The sequence below is a fragment of the Notechis scutatus genome, chromosome 2, assembly GCF_049901735.1.
Source record: "Notechis scutatus isolate UNSWTSFEM ecotype Mainland chromosome 2, rNotScu1.2, whole genome shotgun sequence".
Taxonomy (NCBI): Eukaryota; Metazoa; Chordata; class Lepidosauria; order Squamata; family Elapidae; genus Notechis; species Notechis scutatus.
The window spans coordinates 18,856,772-18,873,027 of NC_142010.1; the positions used below are offsets into that span (position 1 = coordinate 18,856,772).

Below are 16,256 nucleotides of genomic sequence, written 5' to 3' on the forward strand. Positions count from 1 at the left end.
AAGGTCTATACCAGGGGTGTCAAATTCAAGGCCCGTGGATCGGATTTGGCCTGCAGGGTGTTTAAATCTGGTCTATGGGGCTGGCCTAGAAATATCAAAGGACCAGCCCGCGGTGCCTCTGCTGGTCAAAAGAGGCTGGTCATTTTTGGCCAGGAGGCCGGGGAGGCCGAAAACAGACCATGCAAGGGCTTTCTGGGGCCTTTGTATGGCCCATTTTCAGCCTGGAGAGCGCTGCAGGAGGCCAGGGCAGCCGAAAATGTGTTGCGGGGAGCCACATGCGCCCCAACCTCTGTTTTGGCTGGCAGGGTGCTGCAGGAGGCATCTGTCCCATCTCTCCACCACTTTCCCCCCTTCCAATCCACTGAGGGGAACTACAATGCTGATCTGGCCCTCAAAGAAATCCAGTTTGACACTCCTGGTCTACACCAAAGAACTAAGGGCTTTTGCTGAGTATGGTGTAAATACACCTCCCAGAACCAATGAGTGATTAATGTGTAGAATTGTGTCAGGAAGTTCCAGATACGATGATAATAACTGCCTAACACACTTTGTCAAGTTAATTAGGGAAACAAAAGAGAATTCTTTGTCTTCCAATGAGTCTACAACAATTTCCAGACTTCCGTAATTTTGAGTTACTCAGAGAAGGTAAGAAAATGTGATTTTTGTCTCCAGATTCCAAATTATTAGAAAAGATCTCAGTTTCATCTATTCTTGACCCACTGAAATGGCATGAGGTTTTGGGCCTTATAGATCTCATTAATTGGCATTATTCATAACGGGTGAATTCCATATGGTCATAGGTTCCTTCCAATTCACAGTAAACAACTTGATGTGTCCTGCTAAGACAGAGTTTTACAATCATAATTTATTGCTCAAAAGTCATGGTTGGTTTTCCACAACTTGCTAAAAATGAGACATGGTTTTAGCCCTTTTCCTTTGATGTTCTGAATGTTAGATAATTGGACAGCGGGCTCAATTATTTCTTCTCTTTTGGCCGAAGGGTAATAGTAAAAAGCACTGAAAGAGGAATTTAGCAAATGCCTTGCTGAGCCCCCAAATTCAGAGATTAGTGGAAGAAAGTAGAGGCAGTAGATGGCCCTGAGAAAACGAAGTTGTCAGCATTCCAACGAAACTCCCCATTTCATTCAGCACTCAGAAACAAAGTTCATCCAAGTAAGAATTTATTAGAGAAATCAGACTGGTGCATCTGGGCAAACCCGAATCTGAGAGTTCCGGGTTTTCCCTTTGTAATTGAAAATCAAAATCACATCCCCATATTTTATTCAGAAGCTTCCACGCTGCCAGAAGCAAACATTGTGTGAAGACTTAAAAGGCATCTAAGATGCTTCCATAGCAATCTGACTCATGGAAGTACATTGGTGTGGTTCTCTCTTAAAACATCCGCTTTCTTTTCAAAATATCCTACTGATCCTAGAGTTATCCTTTGCTGGTCTTTCCCAGAAATATCCATTTCCCCCCCCCTGTGTTTTAATCTCTGTGGATCTGTTGATTTTTGTTGTTTGAATGTTTGAAAAAATCTGGGATTTTTTTTCATCCCTAAAATATTTGACTCTGGTTAGCTGGCTAGGGGTGGCATTGGGAGAGATGAGGAAGGTGAGGTAGAAGGAGACCTTTGATTTAGAACAGGGGGGGTCAAACTCACGTCACGGCAGCGTCACATGACATATCGGGACTTTTTCCCCCTTTGCTAAACTGGGTGGGGGTGGGGCCAGCATGTGACGCATCAGACCCATGGGCCGTGAGTTTGACACCCCTGTGTCAACTCATACAATATTTGCCAACAGAAAGGGAGGGGGAAGCAGTGGGAAGCTTGCATTCCATACATATTTTCAAAGATAGTGATTAGGTGACTGAAGTTTCTGGTGCACGTAATTCTAATTGGAGAATATGATTGATGACTCTTGGCTATGGATGTGTCCCATTGGAGAATATGAATTATGATACACCCAGGGGGGTGGGGGGAAACCAGGGTCAAGGGTGACAATGAATTATGTGTCTCAGAGTTGGCTACACCCAGGCAGTGCCGGACATGTAAATTCCCAATAAATCTTTTTGGAGTTTGGCTAGAGACTCGTGATTTAAATGGGGTTAAGTGTCGAAATCCTGACAGCCTGATTTAGAAGATAATGCAGTTGTTTTCTAAATCAAAAGGGGAAAGGAAGGCCAAAGGAAGTCCAAGATGTTGGGAATGTAAGTCACCTAACAGCTATTTGGGTTGGAAATATATAAACCAGGACAGACATTTTAATACTGTATTTATAAGAGAGTCCTGGAGGTGTAATTGGGTATGATTTCTCAAACGGCCATAAGATGGAGCCAGAAACCTGGGTTGTCTTAGTCTTAATCTCAGAAGAGAGTGTGTCTCAGTGAGTCTGTTTTTCCTTCTGTTGGAAAGTATTGCTGTTCCTCCATTTTTCCTAATTGACTGTTATTCATGGATTTGATGTAAGTCTGTTACTGAACTGTTTTTGACACTGGACTTTGTTATTGGATTATTCCTGGATTGGAAACTGACTGATTTAACCTGTGAATGACTTTGGACTGCTTGTTTTTGAACTTTGCCTAAAACCTTTATTGAAAGTAAAAAGACCTACATTTACTGTACAGTGTATCTGTGTGCTGTGTGTGTATTATTCAAACACTACTCTCAAATACGTCTCCCTGTAGGCGCTAATTCTCCTCACGGGGAATTACCTGAACAAAAGACACCCATGACACTGGTGTGCATGGAGAAACACAAAGAACGGAGGAGTGCTGAAGGTAGTCCGAAAATCTTCAGTATGATGACCCCTTTGGTCCATCATCTCATGGATGGAGGCGAAGCTGTCCATTCCACTTATCGATCAAGAACCAAGCATGAACCTTCTCTCTAGCAAAATTTGCTTTAGGAAAAGTGAAGAGTTCAGCATTCGTGTCGCCATCAAAGAATGCTATGAGGCCTTGTGAATAATCCAGAGAAACTCGGATCCTTTTCGGAGGATGGCACACTGTCAAATTTGTTCTGGGATGGGTGATCGCGTCATACCGTCCCCCATGTCCCTGGATTCCCCAGTAGCCCCCATTATTATCGTAATGAATCGGCGAGTTTCTTTTTGAAGATTCCCTTACAATTCCCACCCCCCACCACTCCCCTCCCTCCACCACCTCTACCACCCAGCATATCTTCCCAGAGTTGAAGCTCTGATGGCTTATGACACAGGACATAGCGTCGAATCTCAGAGGACTGGCATTCACATGCTGTTGCATGCCTTTCCATCTCACACTTTTCAAATCAGCAGATACGTAGAGGTTGGGACTAGCTGTGTTTGGATCCAGAGTCAGATGTGCTGTGTGGAAGAAAGAAAAGTTGCTGAGGGAGAAGGAATTGCCAACTTTCTCAGGCCACCTGGTTTATTTAATTAATAATAAATATTGTAACTGGTGGTCAAGTTATGCTAAAATTATATCTTCTAAAAGGCGAAGAGGCTTGCTCACCCAACTGGTAGCTCTATCTTTTTCAAAAAAAATAATAAAATAAAATAAAAGCCCTATTCCAATGATGGGGAAAAAATAAGTTAGTTTCTTTAATCCCTGGAAAACCTGGAGGCGAATACTCAAGAAAAGTAAGTTGGCTTAAAAAAAAATATCTTAGCTAATTATTAGATGAAGGCTTTCTAACTGGGAGCCCTGGGAGCAAAGTAAATTTAGCCAAGAAATTATAGACAATTACATCCAAGAGTTTAATTTCAATATAATTTCAAATCATAGTTGTTCTTTGCTGCCTCTGCCTCTGATTCTGCTTCCTCCTCAGAGCCTTTCAAACATGACAATAATTTCATATCAAAACTGTTAACTTAATAATTAATATTAATACAAATTATGTATCCTGGTTATTCCAAATTCCTATATGTTGTTTTTATATCAATCTCTATATTCTTAAGATCACTTTTGATTATGAATATATATGACTAGTTGTATTTGCAGTGTTTAACAAATTATATATAACCATTCATAAATTCATGTTAATTTATATTCCCTCTTGGTTATCCCCTTTTTAGTTCTTAGCTGTGCCACTAGCATGTTTAAAACAAAGTCCCTTTTGTTAGGAATGTAAGTCACCTAACAGTTGAGTTGGAAAACATATAAACCAGGATAGACATTTTAATACTGTCTCTTTAAGGGAATGCTATAAATTGTATTTGGGTGTGGTTCCTCAAACGGCCATAAGATGAAGCCAGTAACCTGGGTTGTTTTGTCCTGTTGTTGAGAGTGTTGCTGTTCCTGCATTTTTCCTTATTGACTGTTACTGATCGTCGTTATTCTTGGATTTGATGTGAGTCTATTTACTGAACTGTTTTTGATACTGGACTTTGTTATTGGATTATCCCTGGACTGAAAACTGACTGCTTTAACCGTGAATGACTTGGACTATTTTGTTGAACTTCGCTTAGCTGTTTACTGGAAGTAAAAAACTACATTTTTACTATACAGTGTATCTGTGTGCTGGTTGTGTGCTATTCTTCACCACTCTCACTACATCTCCCTGTGTGTGCTCATTCTCCTAACGGGGAATTACCTAAACACTGGTTATGGGCCCAGGCCATACCTGGCTCAGATAACTGAGAGTTAGTGTGAATACACAGTATTGTATACAGACAGCTCTTTACTGTAATTGTGGTTTACTGTCCTGGTAAAGATGGCACAAGACACTTGAACAAGTCTATCACTGATAACCCGGTTGTATGGAACAAACTATATATCCTGGTCTATGAAGTGCAGTCTACTTCTGCGTAAAGAAGGTTTATGGAATGTAGTTCAAGACCCACCGGATGTAAATGCTTGGGATCCAGAAAATGAGGATGATGCCAAGAAACTTGCTGACTTTAAACAGAACAATGAACGAGCTCTTTGTATAATTGGACTAACACTGAGTGACCAGCAGCTTGTCCATATTCGTGGAAAGAGTCTGCTGCTAGGTGTTGGGAGAATTTGAAGAGGATTTATGTTCCTGACAGTGTAGGTGCACACATACATCTTACATGTAAACTGTTTAGAGCACATCTTCTGAAAGGTGGAGATATGTTAGCTCATTTGAACTTCATGAAAAGAACTTTTCAAGAGCTACATGAAAAGGAACTGATATTTTCAGAGCTGCATCAAGTTTACATCATTCTTTCCTCATTGGATGAAAGTTATGATGATTACATATCTTCACTGCCCAGAGATAAACCGACATTGACTGACAGAACTGGAAGGTTGTTAGAAGAGGCAAGAAAACGGCTGGATAGGGACCAACTGAGGAAAGAATAACCACAAGAGGAGGATTTGTGTTCAACTGCCTATACTGTTAGGAAATGTTTTTCTTGTGGGGCTAGGGGACATATAGCTAGATTCTGTAAGAAGGGAAAACGACAAGATACTGGTAATCACCAGAAGGCAAAGAAGAATGTTAATTTAGCTATGTCTAGCAATTCAACTGTAAACCATGATTTGTGGGTTGTTGATAGTGGAGCATCGCAGTGCATTACCAAAGATAGAGAGAGGTTTGTAAAGATGTCTATGAGTAAGCAACATGTATCATTGGCAAATGGATGGAAGATGATAGCAGTGTATCTGTGTGCTGGTTGTGTGTTATTCTTCACCACTCTCACTACATCTCCCTGTGTGTGCTCATTCTCCTAACAGGGAATTACCTAACAGGGAATTACCTCAACACCTTTCTAATCTCATTTTAGTACAAACAAAATAATATTCATCCTATTTACATTTAGCAAATTATTCTAGCAATAATATGATCACATTTAACTAATAGCCTATTTGGGAAGCCAGATTCATTCAACAACGATGGCAAGAAAGTTCGTAAAATGGGGCAAAACTCACTTAAGAAATGTCTCACTTAAGAGCAGAAATTTTGGGCTCCATTGTGGTCATAAGTCAAGGGCTACCTGTTTATGAACTTTTATGCTGCATCTCTTTGAAAGTGGAGATGGAAAGCATCCCATTTTAGTGTATGCTGGAAAAGGCAGGCCTTACCTGTTACACTGTCCTTAGCTGATCCGCAAGGAATACAATTCTTGACGCAGCTGGGGATTGGCTTCAATAGATGATTCGGAAGACCGGCATTCTGTGAACCTTAAGAAATAAGTCAACTTTAGAGCCTGGATGCCATCCAAGATCATTTATCCTGGTTCACAAAACAAACGCCTCCACTAAATAGAAAACATTGGAATCTTGTAGGTTTTGTTGTTGGTTTAAAGAGTTATTTTAAAAATAAAAGCCCTATGAATAAGAGCAAAACATTGCAAACTACATTTGTCTAGGATTGTTATTATGATTAATCTTCAATCAGTGGTGGGATTCAAATTCTTTTACTACCGGTTCTGTGGGTGTGGCTTGGTGGGCGTGGTGTGGCTTGGTGGGTGTGGCTTGGTGGGCGTGGCAGGGAAAGGATACTGCAAAATCCCCATTCCCTTCCCACCCCACTAACCTGCTTTCCAGCTCTGTTCTCCTGTGCCAATCAGCTGGGACCCAGGAGGCAGAGAACAGATGCCAGTCAGAGGTGGTATTTGCCAGTTCCCTGAACTACTCAAAATTTCCTCTACCTGTTCTCCAGAACTGATCGGAAACTGCTGAATACCACCTCTGTCTTCAATTTGATTCACAAATTGGCTCAAAAACTGGCTCTGTTGTAAGTGGGCTGGATGGCTGTATGAGAATATATATGTATATTCACTCGGACTGATGGATTGCATATTGAGAGTCTATTCAGATCTGTGCAGTTGCATTTCAGCAAATGGGATGGGAAAAACATAAAGTGCTGTGATGTTCTCGCTATATTTTCTGATCATCCAGTATATCTTAGAACATTCATTGGAGTACATGCAGGTAGCCATCAACATATGACTGCAGTTGAGCCCAAATTTTGGTGTTGGGTCAATGAGGTCATTAAATGGGTCATCATATGATTGTGCCTGATTTCATGATTTTTGTGTGTGTGCTGCAACCATGAAGACAATAGACATTTTTTTTCTGGAAACTGGAAGTAAATGCGAATTTCCAACCAATAACGTCTTAAATGGTGGTCACCTGACCACAGGATCTTGCAAAAAGCCATAAAGGTGGGCCAGTTGCCAAGCGCCCAAATCCAACCACATGACTTGGGGGGAAGGGGCTGTCCAAACTTCAAAACGGTCGTAAATAGCTCCAGGAAGGTCTGTCATAGCAATGAATGATCACCAACCAAGTGGTCATAAGTCAAGGGCTACCTGTATTGAGGGCAAATTGTGCTACTGTGCTAAAAATATTACCTGAGTAGTAGAAATAATCTTAAACCATCATTATGGCAGCGTTCCAACTAACCAACTCCAAACCAATAAACTCCAAGACAAATATTTCCTCAAAGGTCCATTTTATTACAGTGTCATATTGGCACATCTGGGAAAAGCCGAATCTGAGAGTTCTGGGTTTTCCCTTTCCCCCAAAAAATTAAAGATCCATCCCCTGCATCCATCAGTCCATCACATGGCCCAATCATTTCTTCGTCCCAACTGGAGACATCCCTCCACTCACTCCCCTCCAGGTGCAGGGCAACAGGTCCTTGACTCTCTGAGAAAGAATGTTGTTGTGTCTAATCTTCTACCCCGCCATGAAATACCCCCTCCCAAATTCCCAGGCACTGAATGTGGCAGCCTCAAAGCATCCAAGAGAAAAATGGCTTCCAAGGCTGACACATTGTTTATCTGCATCATTCCTGTTTAGCAGATGAGTTGTACTTATAGCACTTAGACTTATATACCATTTCACAGTGCTTTACAGCCCTCTCTAAGCGGTTTACAGAGTCACCCTATTGCCCCACAACAATCTGGGTCCTCATTTTACCCACCTTAGAAGGATGGAAGGCTGAGCCAGTCAGGATCGAACTTACGGCAGTGAGCAGAGCCAGCCTGAAATACTGCCTTCTAACCACTGTGCCACCACATCTATATGGTAGCAGGAGAGAACGATGACAGGTTGAAGGAACAAAGCAGAACATTTCTTACCTGGAAGAATGAGAACAATCAAAAGCACAGCCAGGACCACATTTCCTACAGTCGAAAGGCCAAACAAAATTTTCCACAGGAGAAGGTTCCTCGGAGGATCTGGGATTAGAAGGGAATTGTGAAGTTCATCATCCGTTCCTTAATTTACATCAAGTATTGTAACTTAAACATCGATTCCCAATGGAAAGGTGGGTAGGTGACTGAAAGGTAGGTGACTGAACGCCCAGGCGTAGGAAGACATATAAACGACCCCACAAAAAAGGTGCCAGATTTTGAACTATCCCCTCAGCTATGGACAATCCTGAATAGGATTTACACCTCACATGGCGTCTGCCGGGACTCTCTGTATAAATGGGGTGCAGTATTCTCCCCTCAGTGTGACTGCGGGGACCCACATCAAACTCTAGATCACATCGTGACCAGCTGTAAGCTGATCCAGTATCTTATTTTTAAAAAAATATAAACGATGCTGTGTTTCAATGGTTCAATGGCCTCGACCAGGAGTCCCCAAACGTGGCAATTTGAAGACTTGTGGACTTCAACTCCCAGAATGCTGGGAATTGAAGCTCACAAGTCTTCAAGTTGCCAATTTGGAGTCCTCTGGCCTAGATATTGGTATTTAAACTTTTGATGTTTCTTATGTGTAGAATTAAAATACAACATAGGGCTGAGCTCTTTCTATTAGGAATTAACATTAGGAAATATGATAAAGAAAATATGTACTTAATGATCCATGTAATTACGGCAGCAAGGTTGGCATATGCAACGAATTGGAAAAATAAAGATATTCCAAATGAATCGGAAATATTGAGGAAAATTACAATATGCGCAGAAATGGATAAATTAAAAAAAAGAACTAAAAAAATAAGGAGGATTCGGAATATTATAAAACATGGGATAAATTTTCTGGTTGGCTAGAGACGAGGAAGATCTATGAGAACAAGGAATGACTATATGTATATTTAAAGTGCATAGATGGAAATTATGTAATATTACTGAATTTAGCAAAGTAAAGACAATGATTGATGTTAGGAAAACTGTACCATGTTCAACCTTTTTAATGTAAAAAGGTTGTTTGTTTATTTGTTTAATAAAGAAAAACTTTAAAAAAAACCCTTCTGACATTTCTTCTTCATCATCATCATCACCACCATTTTAGCCATTGTCTATCCACCGCAGGACCAAAGCCTCTTCCGCATGCTTCCAACCAATATGGTCCTGAGTTTTCTTTTGCCAATTGGGCCCGCAATACTTGCTGATCTCATTGATCCATCTTCTTTTAGGTCTCTTTCGTGGATGCTTTTTATCAAGTGGGATCCATTCTGTGACTGCCTTGGTCCACCTGTCATCAGTCTGTCTTGCTATGGGACCAGCCCATTTCCATTTCATTTCTTTTACTCTCTTGATGGCATCGTATGCTTCCGTTTGTTCTCTAGTCCATGTGCAAGTCTTTCTATCTTGTCTTGTGATGATGAGCATGTATCTTTCCGTGGCTCTTTGTGCCACTCCTAGCCTTTGTATCGATTGTGAGATTAGCATCCATGTTTTTCCGGCATTAGTTGGAGCAGGTAGTACACACTGATCGAAAACATTTCTCTTCAGGCATAGGGGGAGGCTGTTTTTGAAAATTATGCTTAGCTTGGCAAATGCCTGCCAATCACATTTAACACTCCATTGCATCATCTTCCATTGAGATGCATTAGCCAAAGTATGACATTTTGATATTAATATTGTATTATGTTTTACTAGTCCAGGTGAAATGCTAATATATATGGCTAGCCCATGTATGATATGCCATAAATAAATTAGGTATTGTAACATAAAAGTTCTTGAGCAGGTTGAAATCCACCTGAACCCACAGGAATTTACTTCGTGACTATGGGCCGATCATATTCCCTCTCTCAGCCCAGTCTACCTTAAAGGGATATTTCAGTTGCGGGGGGGAAACTGGCAGGGGTGCTGTGTACACTGTTGTGTGTACCTGGAAGCATGAAGTGAGTAAGGCAACAACAATAACAAAACACTACCACCATTCATCCAGAGAAGCTTTTTCTTAAAAAAAATTGCAACCAACCTTCCCAACTCAGCGTTAAATAGCTTACCTGTTTACACATATTTTGGAAAAGCTTTATGTGACATATGAGCCAGTGATAAGAGAGTGACAAAAATTAGATCTCAGGGGCCCAAAGAGTGACCTGTGGTTCTTGGCTTGGAGTGTGGGAGGATAATTTTACAGAGCATAGAATGATTCCAGAGAGGGGGACGTTTTGCTTCGTTACCCATGGCCCGGACCTTACTGTCCTGAGTTCAGATTCTACAAAGTTGAGGTATTGTAGACAGATGCAGCTTCTCAAAGAAAATTAAGGGGATGAGGTATGAGTGCTTTCGATCTTTCCTAGGAGAGATATCTTCTAATCTAGGGCATGGCCAAATGGCTCTGTTCACCTGCACGCACCTGTCCTTCTGCTAGCCTAAAATTTGCTGTCCAGATTTCCAAGCCCCAGGAATGAGACAGGTGGAGGGGTCTGTCCTTAAAGTGTTAAGGAGAGACCAGCAATGGAAGACGATTGGTGGATTCCCCCAGCTGTATTTCTCTTTGTCACAAGGCTGACACTGGGTGTCCGCAATAAAAATAGCTGCAGCCCTTTACAATATAAAAGTAGTCCTCGACTTACGGCCACAATCGAGCCCAACATTTCTGTTGTTAAGCAAGACATTTGTTAAGTGAATTTGGCCCCATTTTATGACCTTTGTTGCCACAATTCTTAAATGTTAAAAACTGCAGTTGTTAAGTGAATCTGGCTTCCCCATAGACTTTGCTTGTCAGGTCATCCAGGGGGAATCACGTGACCCTGGAGCTCTGCCACCGTCATAAATATGAGCCAGTTGCCAAGCATCCGAATTTTGATCACATGACCAGGGGGATGCTGTGACAGTTTTTAAGTGTGAAAAATGGTCATAAGTCACTTTTTTTTCAGTGCCACTGTAACTTTGAATGGTCACTAAGCAAACTGCTGTAAGTTGAGGACTACCTATAAAGGCAGATGAAAAAACCCTAACCCTAACCATCTGCCCTACAGGAGAAAGCAAACCCACCCTAAGAAGACACCACACAAATATTGGAACAGAGGTGAATCTGCTGGAATTTCCCACTCAGAGCTTCTCTCCAGCCAGCGCCAGCAAAGTCCATCATGGGACACAGTAACTTCATTTTCCACTCACATGGAGGAAGACAAATTAGACTATTACAAATGTGGGAGAAGTCAATTATGTTCTTGATATGCATTCTTCCCTACAATCTGCTATTTTTAAAAAGTATAGTAGAAATGACCAGAAAAAGAAACTAACTTTTTTGCAAGTTTCTCTTCCTCCCACATAGATGAAATTATAATCTCAAAGAAAACAAGTTTATCTTGAGAGATCTATGGTCATAGGGATGTGAATCTGTATTCCTTTTCTTCCACTTTTCTTTACTTTCTTTTTCATCTAAGATTACTGGATCATTAGGTGATAGAGAAAGAGGAAAACAATACTGTAGATAATTTGATGGGGCAAGAATGGGATTACTTGATTTCTCTGAAGCACATTTTCCAAAACAAGAAACCAAACACTTTATACAGTGCTGTGCCAGGAAGAGAAGGAAACTTAATATCGGAAATTCATTCTGTAAAAACTTCCACTGGCATGACAAGTTGTCATACGATTTTATTTATTTTTATTTTTTTATTTATTTGATTTGCCAATTGTTTACAAGATAATAAGTATAAGTGTATACATAGTTGTGAATACATGAAATGGGTACATATAAGAAAAATAAAAGAAGAATAAGAAACAATAGGACAGGGACGGTAGGCACGTTGGTGCGCTTATGCACGCCCCTTACAGACCTCTTAGGAAAGGAGTGAGGTCAATAGTAGACAGTCTAAGGTTAAAGTTTTTGGGGTTTGGGGAAGAAACTACAGAGTCGGGTAGAGTATTCCAGACATTGACCACTCTGGTGCTGAAGTCGTATTTCCTGCAATCAAGTTTGGTGCGGTTAACTTTGAGTTTGTATCTATTGTGTGCTCTTGTGTTGTTATGGTTGAAGCTGAAGTATTCATTGACAGGTAGGACATTGCAATGTATGATTTTATATACCATGCTTAAATCAGACCGAAGACGGCGTAATTCAAGGTTTTCTAGTTCTAGAATTTCAAGTCTGGTGGCATAAGGTATTATACAACGAGTAGAGGAGTGGAGAACTCTTCTTGTGAAATATTTCTGGACTTTCTCAATTGTGCTAATATCAGATATGTAATGTGGGTTCCAGACTGATGAACTGTATTCGAGTATTGGTCTAGCAAATGTTTTGTATGCTCTGGTTAGTAGTGTGATATTACCAGACAAAAAGCTACGTAGGATTAGGTTAACAACTCTTAATGCCTTTTTGGCTATGTAGTTGCAGTGGGCTCTAGCACTTAGATCATTAGAGGTGAGTATTCCAAGGTCCTTTACAGAGCTTGGGTCATCAACAAGATCTTGACTATTCAGCTTGTATTTTATTTTCTGATTTTTTTTTTTGCCAATATGTAAGACAGAGCATTTATTTGTTGAGATTTGAAGTTGCCATTTGTTTGACCATTCTGATACATAGTCAAGATCTTTTTGTAGGGTAGCAGTATTGTCTGTGGTATTGAACAGCTTTACATCATCAGCGAAAAGAACGCAATTGCTCTTAATATGATCACAGAGGTCATTTATGTAGAGTATGAAGAGAGTTGGTCCTAGAACACTGCCCTGGGGGACACCACTATTGACAGGTACAGAATTTGATAGGACGCTCCCAATTTTGACCATTTGTTGTCTGTTTGCCAGGAATGCTTCTATCCAGTTATTCAGTTGTCCAGAGATACCATAGGATTTTATTTTTAGGAGTAGTTTGTCGTGTACCACTGAATCAAAGGCTTTACAGAAGTCTATGTAGATTGCGTCTATTGCTTTGCCCTGGTATGACATAGAATAGAATACTTTTATTGGCCAAGTGTGATTTGACACACAAGGAATTTGTCTTGGTGTAAATACTCTCAGTATACATAAAGAAAAGATATGAATCAAGAATCATAACGTACAATATTTAATGATAGTCATAGGGTACAATCAATAATCAAATCATACTAGGAAACAGTCAAATTGTTTGCCAAAGCACCAGAGGGCAGAACAAGAAATAATGGTTGGAAACTAATCAAAGAGCAACCTGGAATTAAGGAGAAACTTCCTAACAGTGAGGACAATTAACCAGTGGAACAGCTTGCCTCCAGAAATCATAGGTACTGCAACACTGGAGGTTTTTAAGAAGAGACTGGACAGTCACTTGTCTGAGGTGGTATAGGAGGTTCTCCTGCTTGAGCAGGGGGCTGGACTAGAAGACCTCCAAGGTCCCTTCCAGCTCCATTCTCTTCTCTTCTATTCAATCTGAGGGGCTGTCAAGAGAAGAGGGGATCGACCTATTCCCCAATGCACCTGAGGGCAAATAACGGATGGAAGCTTATCAGAGAGAGATCCATCCCAGAATTAAGGAGAAATTTCCTGTCAGAACAATTTAATTAGCGGAACAGACGTTGTGGGAAGAGATTGAAGAACCATTTCTCTGTCATCGTATAGGATCTTCTGCTTAAGCAGGAAGTGGATTAGAAAACAAAACCTCCAGGTTCCATTCCAACTCAGACATTCTGTAATTCTGTAAACTTTAAAAATGGTTTTTATCTTTCCAGAATTTTGTCCCATTGTACGAAATGAGATTTATTGCCATTTTTAAAAGCTCAGTTGTTTATCCTGCCAGCCAGTCAACCTCTCTATTTTAGTCTCTAGCTTCTAGATATAATTTATACATTTATTTAATATCCTGCCTTTATTATTTTTATAAACAACTCAAGGAGGAGAACATATGTAATACTCCTTCTTCCTCCTATTTTCCCCCCAACCACAACTCTGTATGGTGAGTTAGGCTGAGAGAAAGTGACCAGCCCAAAATCCCCCAGCTGGTTTTTATGGCTAAGGCAGAACTAGAATTCATTGTTTCTGGTTCCTGGTCTGCTGCCTTAACCACTAGACCAAACACTCCCTCCCTCTCCCTCCCTCGCATAATTGCTAGATATACAGAAAGAATTTAAAGCAAAAGACATGTAGATAATCAAGGAAAGTGTTCTCTGTTAAACAAAAATGACATTTAAGAAATGTAATTCCCCCTCCCCCCAGGAACAATAGGGACTAGATTCACTTTCACCCTTTTCTACACTTTCCCTTTTAAAAAAATCCTTAGTGCCAATATGCAGAGTAAAAAAAAGAAAAATAAGTAGCTGTAAGATATTACCTTTCTTTCCTTTAATGGCTGGCAAGGGATGGTCTCTCTTACTTGGATCTATACTCATATATCCATCTTCATCCATCTTTTAGAACTTTTGGGTTTGTTTGTTTTTTGCTGGTAGCAAGTTTTATAGTCTTCGCAAGAGGAAGTGATGGTTCTTTGAGGTTCTTCAAACAGCCAGTCTGATACAATTGTGTAACTGGTTTTACAAAACCAGCCTCCAAGTCAGTAAACAATTTTTGCCCAAGTGGGATAGAAGACCAGCTTATTCCTTAGTTACAATCATCAGGAGTGAATTGGTGCTTGAAGTTGCCCATAGGATAGTTAGCTGAGAGGTGCTTTTAGCCGGATTCAGACATGGAGGTAGCCATTTCTGCTCTTTATTTCTCATCCTGTTTCTGTAAGCTCAGTTGCAAGTGTTTACCGCAATTCTTGAGGAAGAAGTCAGGTGTCTGGATTAGGAAAGTAGTTGGAAGGAGTTGTGGGTGGCACATCTCCTATGCAACAGAATGAATCATCCCAGGATATGGTGATGAGCCCCTAATGACTCACAACTACATTGTTGAAGGAGGAGGAGGAGGAAGATGGAAGAAGAAGAAGAAGAAGAAGAAGAAGAAGAAGAAGAAGAAGAAGAAGAAGAAGAAGAAGAAGAAGAAGAAGAAGAAGAAGAAGAAGAAGAAGAAGAAGAAGAAAGAAGAAGGAGAGGAGGAGGAGGAGGAGGAGGAGGAGGAGGAGGAGGAGGAGGAGGAGGAGGAGGAGGAGGAGGAGGAGGAGGAGGAGGAGGAGGAGGAGGAGGAGGAGGAAGAAGAACATTCTAAGATCCATTTTATTTTTTATGTCACCATTATTGTACCTTTTGTAACAGAAGCTCAAAGTGACGTACTTATTGCTCCCTCCTCTTGTCACAACAATCCTATGAGGTAGTTTGGCCTGAGGGAGAATGAATGGATTTCCCCGCTCCTCATCCAACATCTAGGCAATACAATAGTTCTGTTTCGCTGTCCTGCTCATGGAATTTGCCTAATCTGTTTTAAAGTCATCTGGGCTGATGGCCTTCAACTTATAACCAATGAATTCCCTACAGGAGTTATATGCAACATGGAAAATGTGTTTTTCCCCATTAAATTCAGTGTAGGAAACGTATAATTAAGCTCTGATCATGAGAGTCAGGGGACACTTTAACTGTGTTTGGGTACCTACAAGAAAAACAGGAAAAAGGTCTATACCAGGGGTGTCAAACTCAAGGCCCGTGGATCGGATTTGGCCTGCAGGGTGTTTAAATCTGGTCTGTGGGGCCGGCCTAGAAATATCAAAGGACCAGCCCGCAGTGCCTCTGCTGGTCAAAAGAGGGTGGTCATTTTTGTCCAGGAGGCTGGGGAGGCCGAAAACGGACCATGCAGGGGCTTTCTGGGGCCCTTGTATGGCCAATTTTCAGCCTGGAGAGCACTGCAGGAGGCCAGGGCGGCCGAAAATGTGTTGCGGGGAGCCACGTGCGCCCTAACCTCTGTTTTGGCTGGCAGGGTGCTGCAGGAGGCATCTGTCCCATCTCTCCACCACTTTCCCCCCTTCCAATCCACTGAGGGGAACTACAATGCTGATCTGGCCCTCAAAGAAATCCAGTTTGACACTCCTGGTCTACACCAAAGAACTAAGGGCTTTTGCTGAGTATGGTGTAAATACACCTCCCAGAACCAATGAGTGATTAATGTGTAGAATTGTGTCAGGAAGTTCCAGATATGATGATAATAACTGCCTAACACACTTTGTCAAGTTAATTAGGGAAACAAAAGAGAATTCTTTGTCTTCCAATGAGTCTACAACAATTTCCAGACTTTCCTAATTTTGGGTTGCTCAGAGAAGATAAGAAAAAGTGA

General features: G+C 41.0%; 1 protein-coding gene across 2 annotated transcripts; it reads right to left on the bottom strand.

Moving 5' to 3' along the window:
- Positions 1 to 1,164: 1,164 nt before the first annotated feature.
- LOC113423189 (butyrophilin subfamily 1 member A1-like) lies at positions 1,165 to 14,823 on the bottom strand. 2 transcript variants are annotated; one of them, XM_026684476.2, is made up of 4 exons: positions 14,389 to 14,823; positions 8,040 to 8,138; positions 6,034 to 6,132; positions 1,165 to 3,347 (listed from the first exon to the last, which is right to left on the bottom strand). In XM_026684476.2, the coding sequence occupies exons 1-4, from the start codon at positions 14,462 to 14,464 to the stop codon at positions 2,827 to 2,829; spliced, it is 795 nt and encodes a 264-aa protein (XP_026540261.1). In that variant the 5' UTR covers positions 14,465 to 14,823; the 3' UTR covers positions 1,165 to 2,826. The 2 variants fall into 2 exon arrangements, with proteins under 2 accessions (XP_026540261.1, XP_087810503.1); XM_087954377.1 differs by lacking the exon at positions 8,040 to 8,138.
- Positions 14,824 to 16,256: the final 1,433 nt, after the last annotated feature.

What these genes read in the sequence shown, in the direction of transcription:
- LOC113423189 (XM_026684476.2), bottom strand. Translation starts at nt 14,464, where the DNA reads ATGGATGAAGATGGATATATGAGTATAGATCCAAGTAAGAGAGACCAT. An exon ending in AGCCATTAAAGGAAAGAAAG is followed by an intron (nt 8,139 to 14,388) that starts GTAATATCTTAC and finishes TTCTAATCCCAG; the next exon opens with ATCCTCCGAGGAACCTTCTC. An exon ending in GATTGTTCTCATTCTTCCAG is followed by an intron (nt 6,133 to 8,039) that starts GTAAGAAATGTT and finishes TTATTTCTTAAG; the next exon opens with GTTCACAGAATGCCGGTCTT.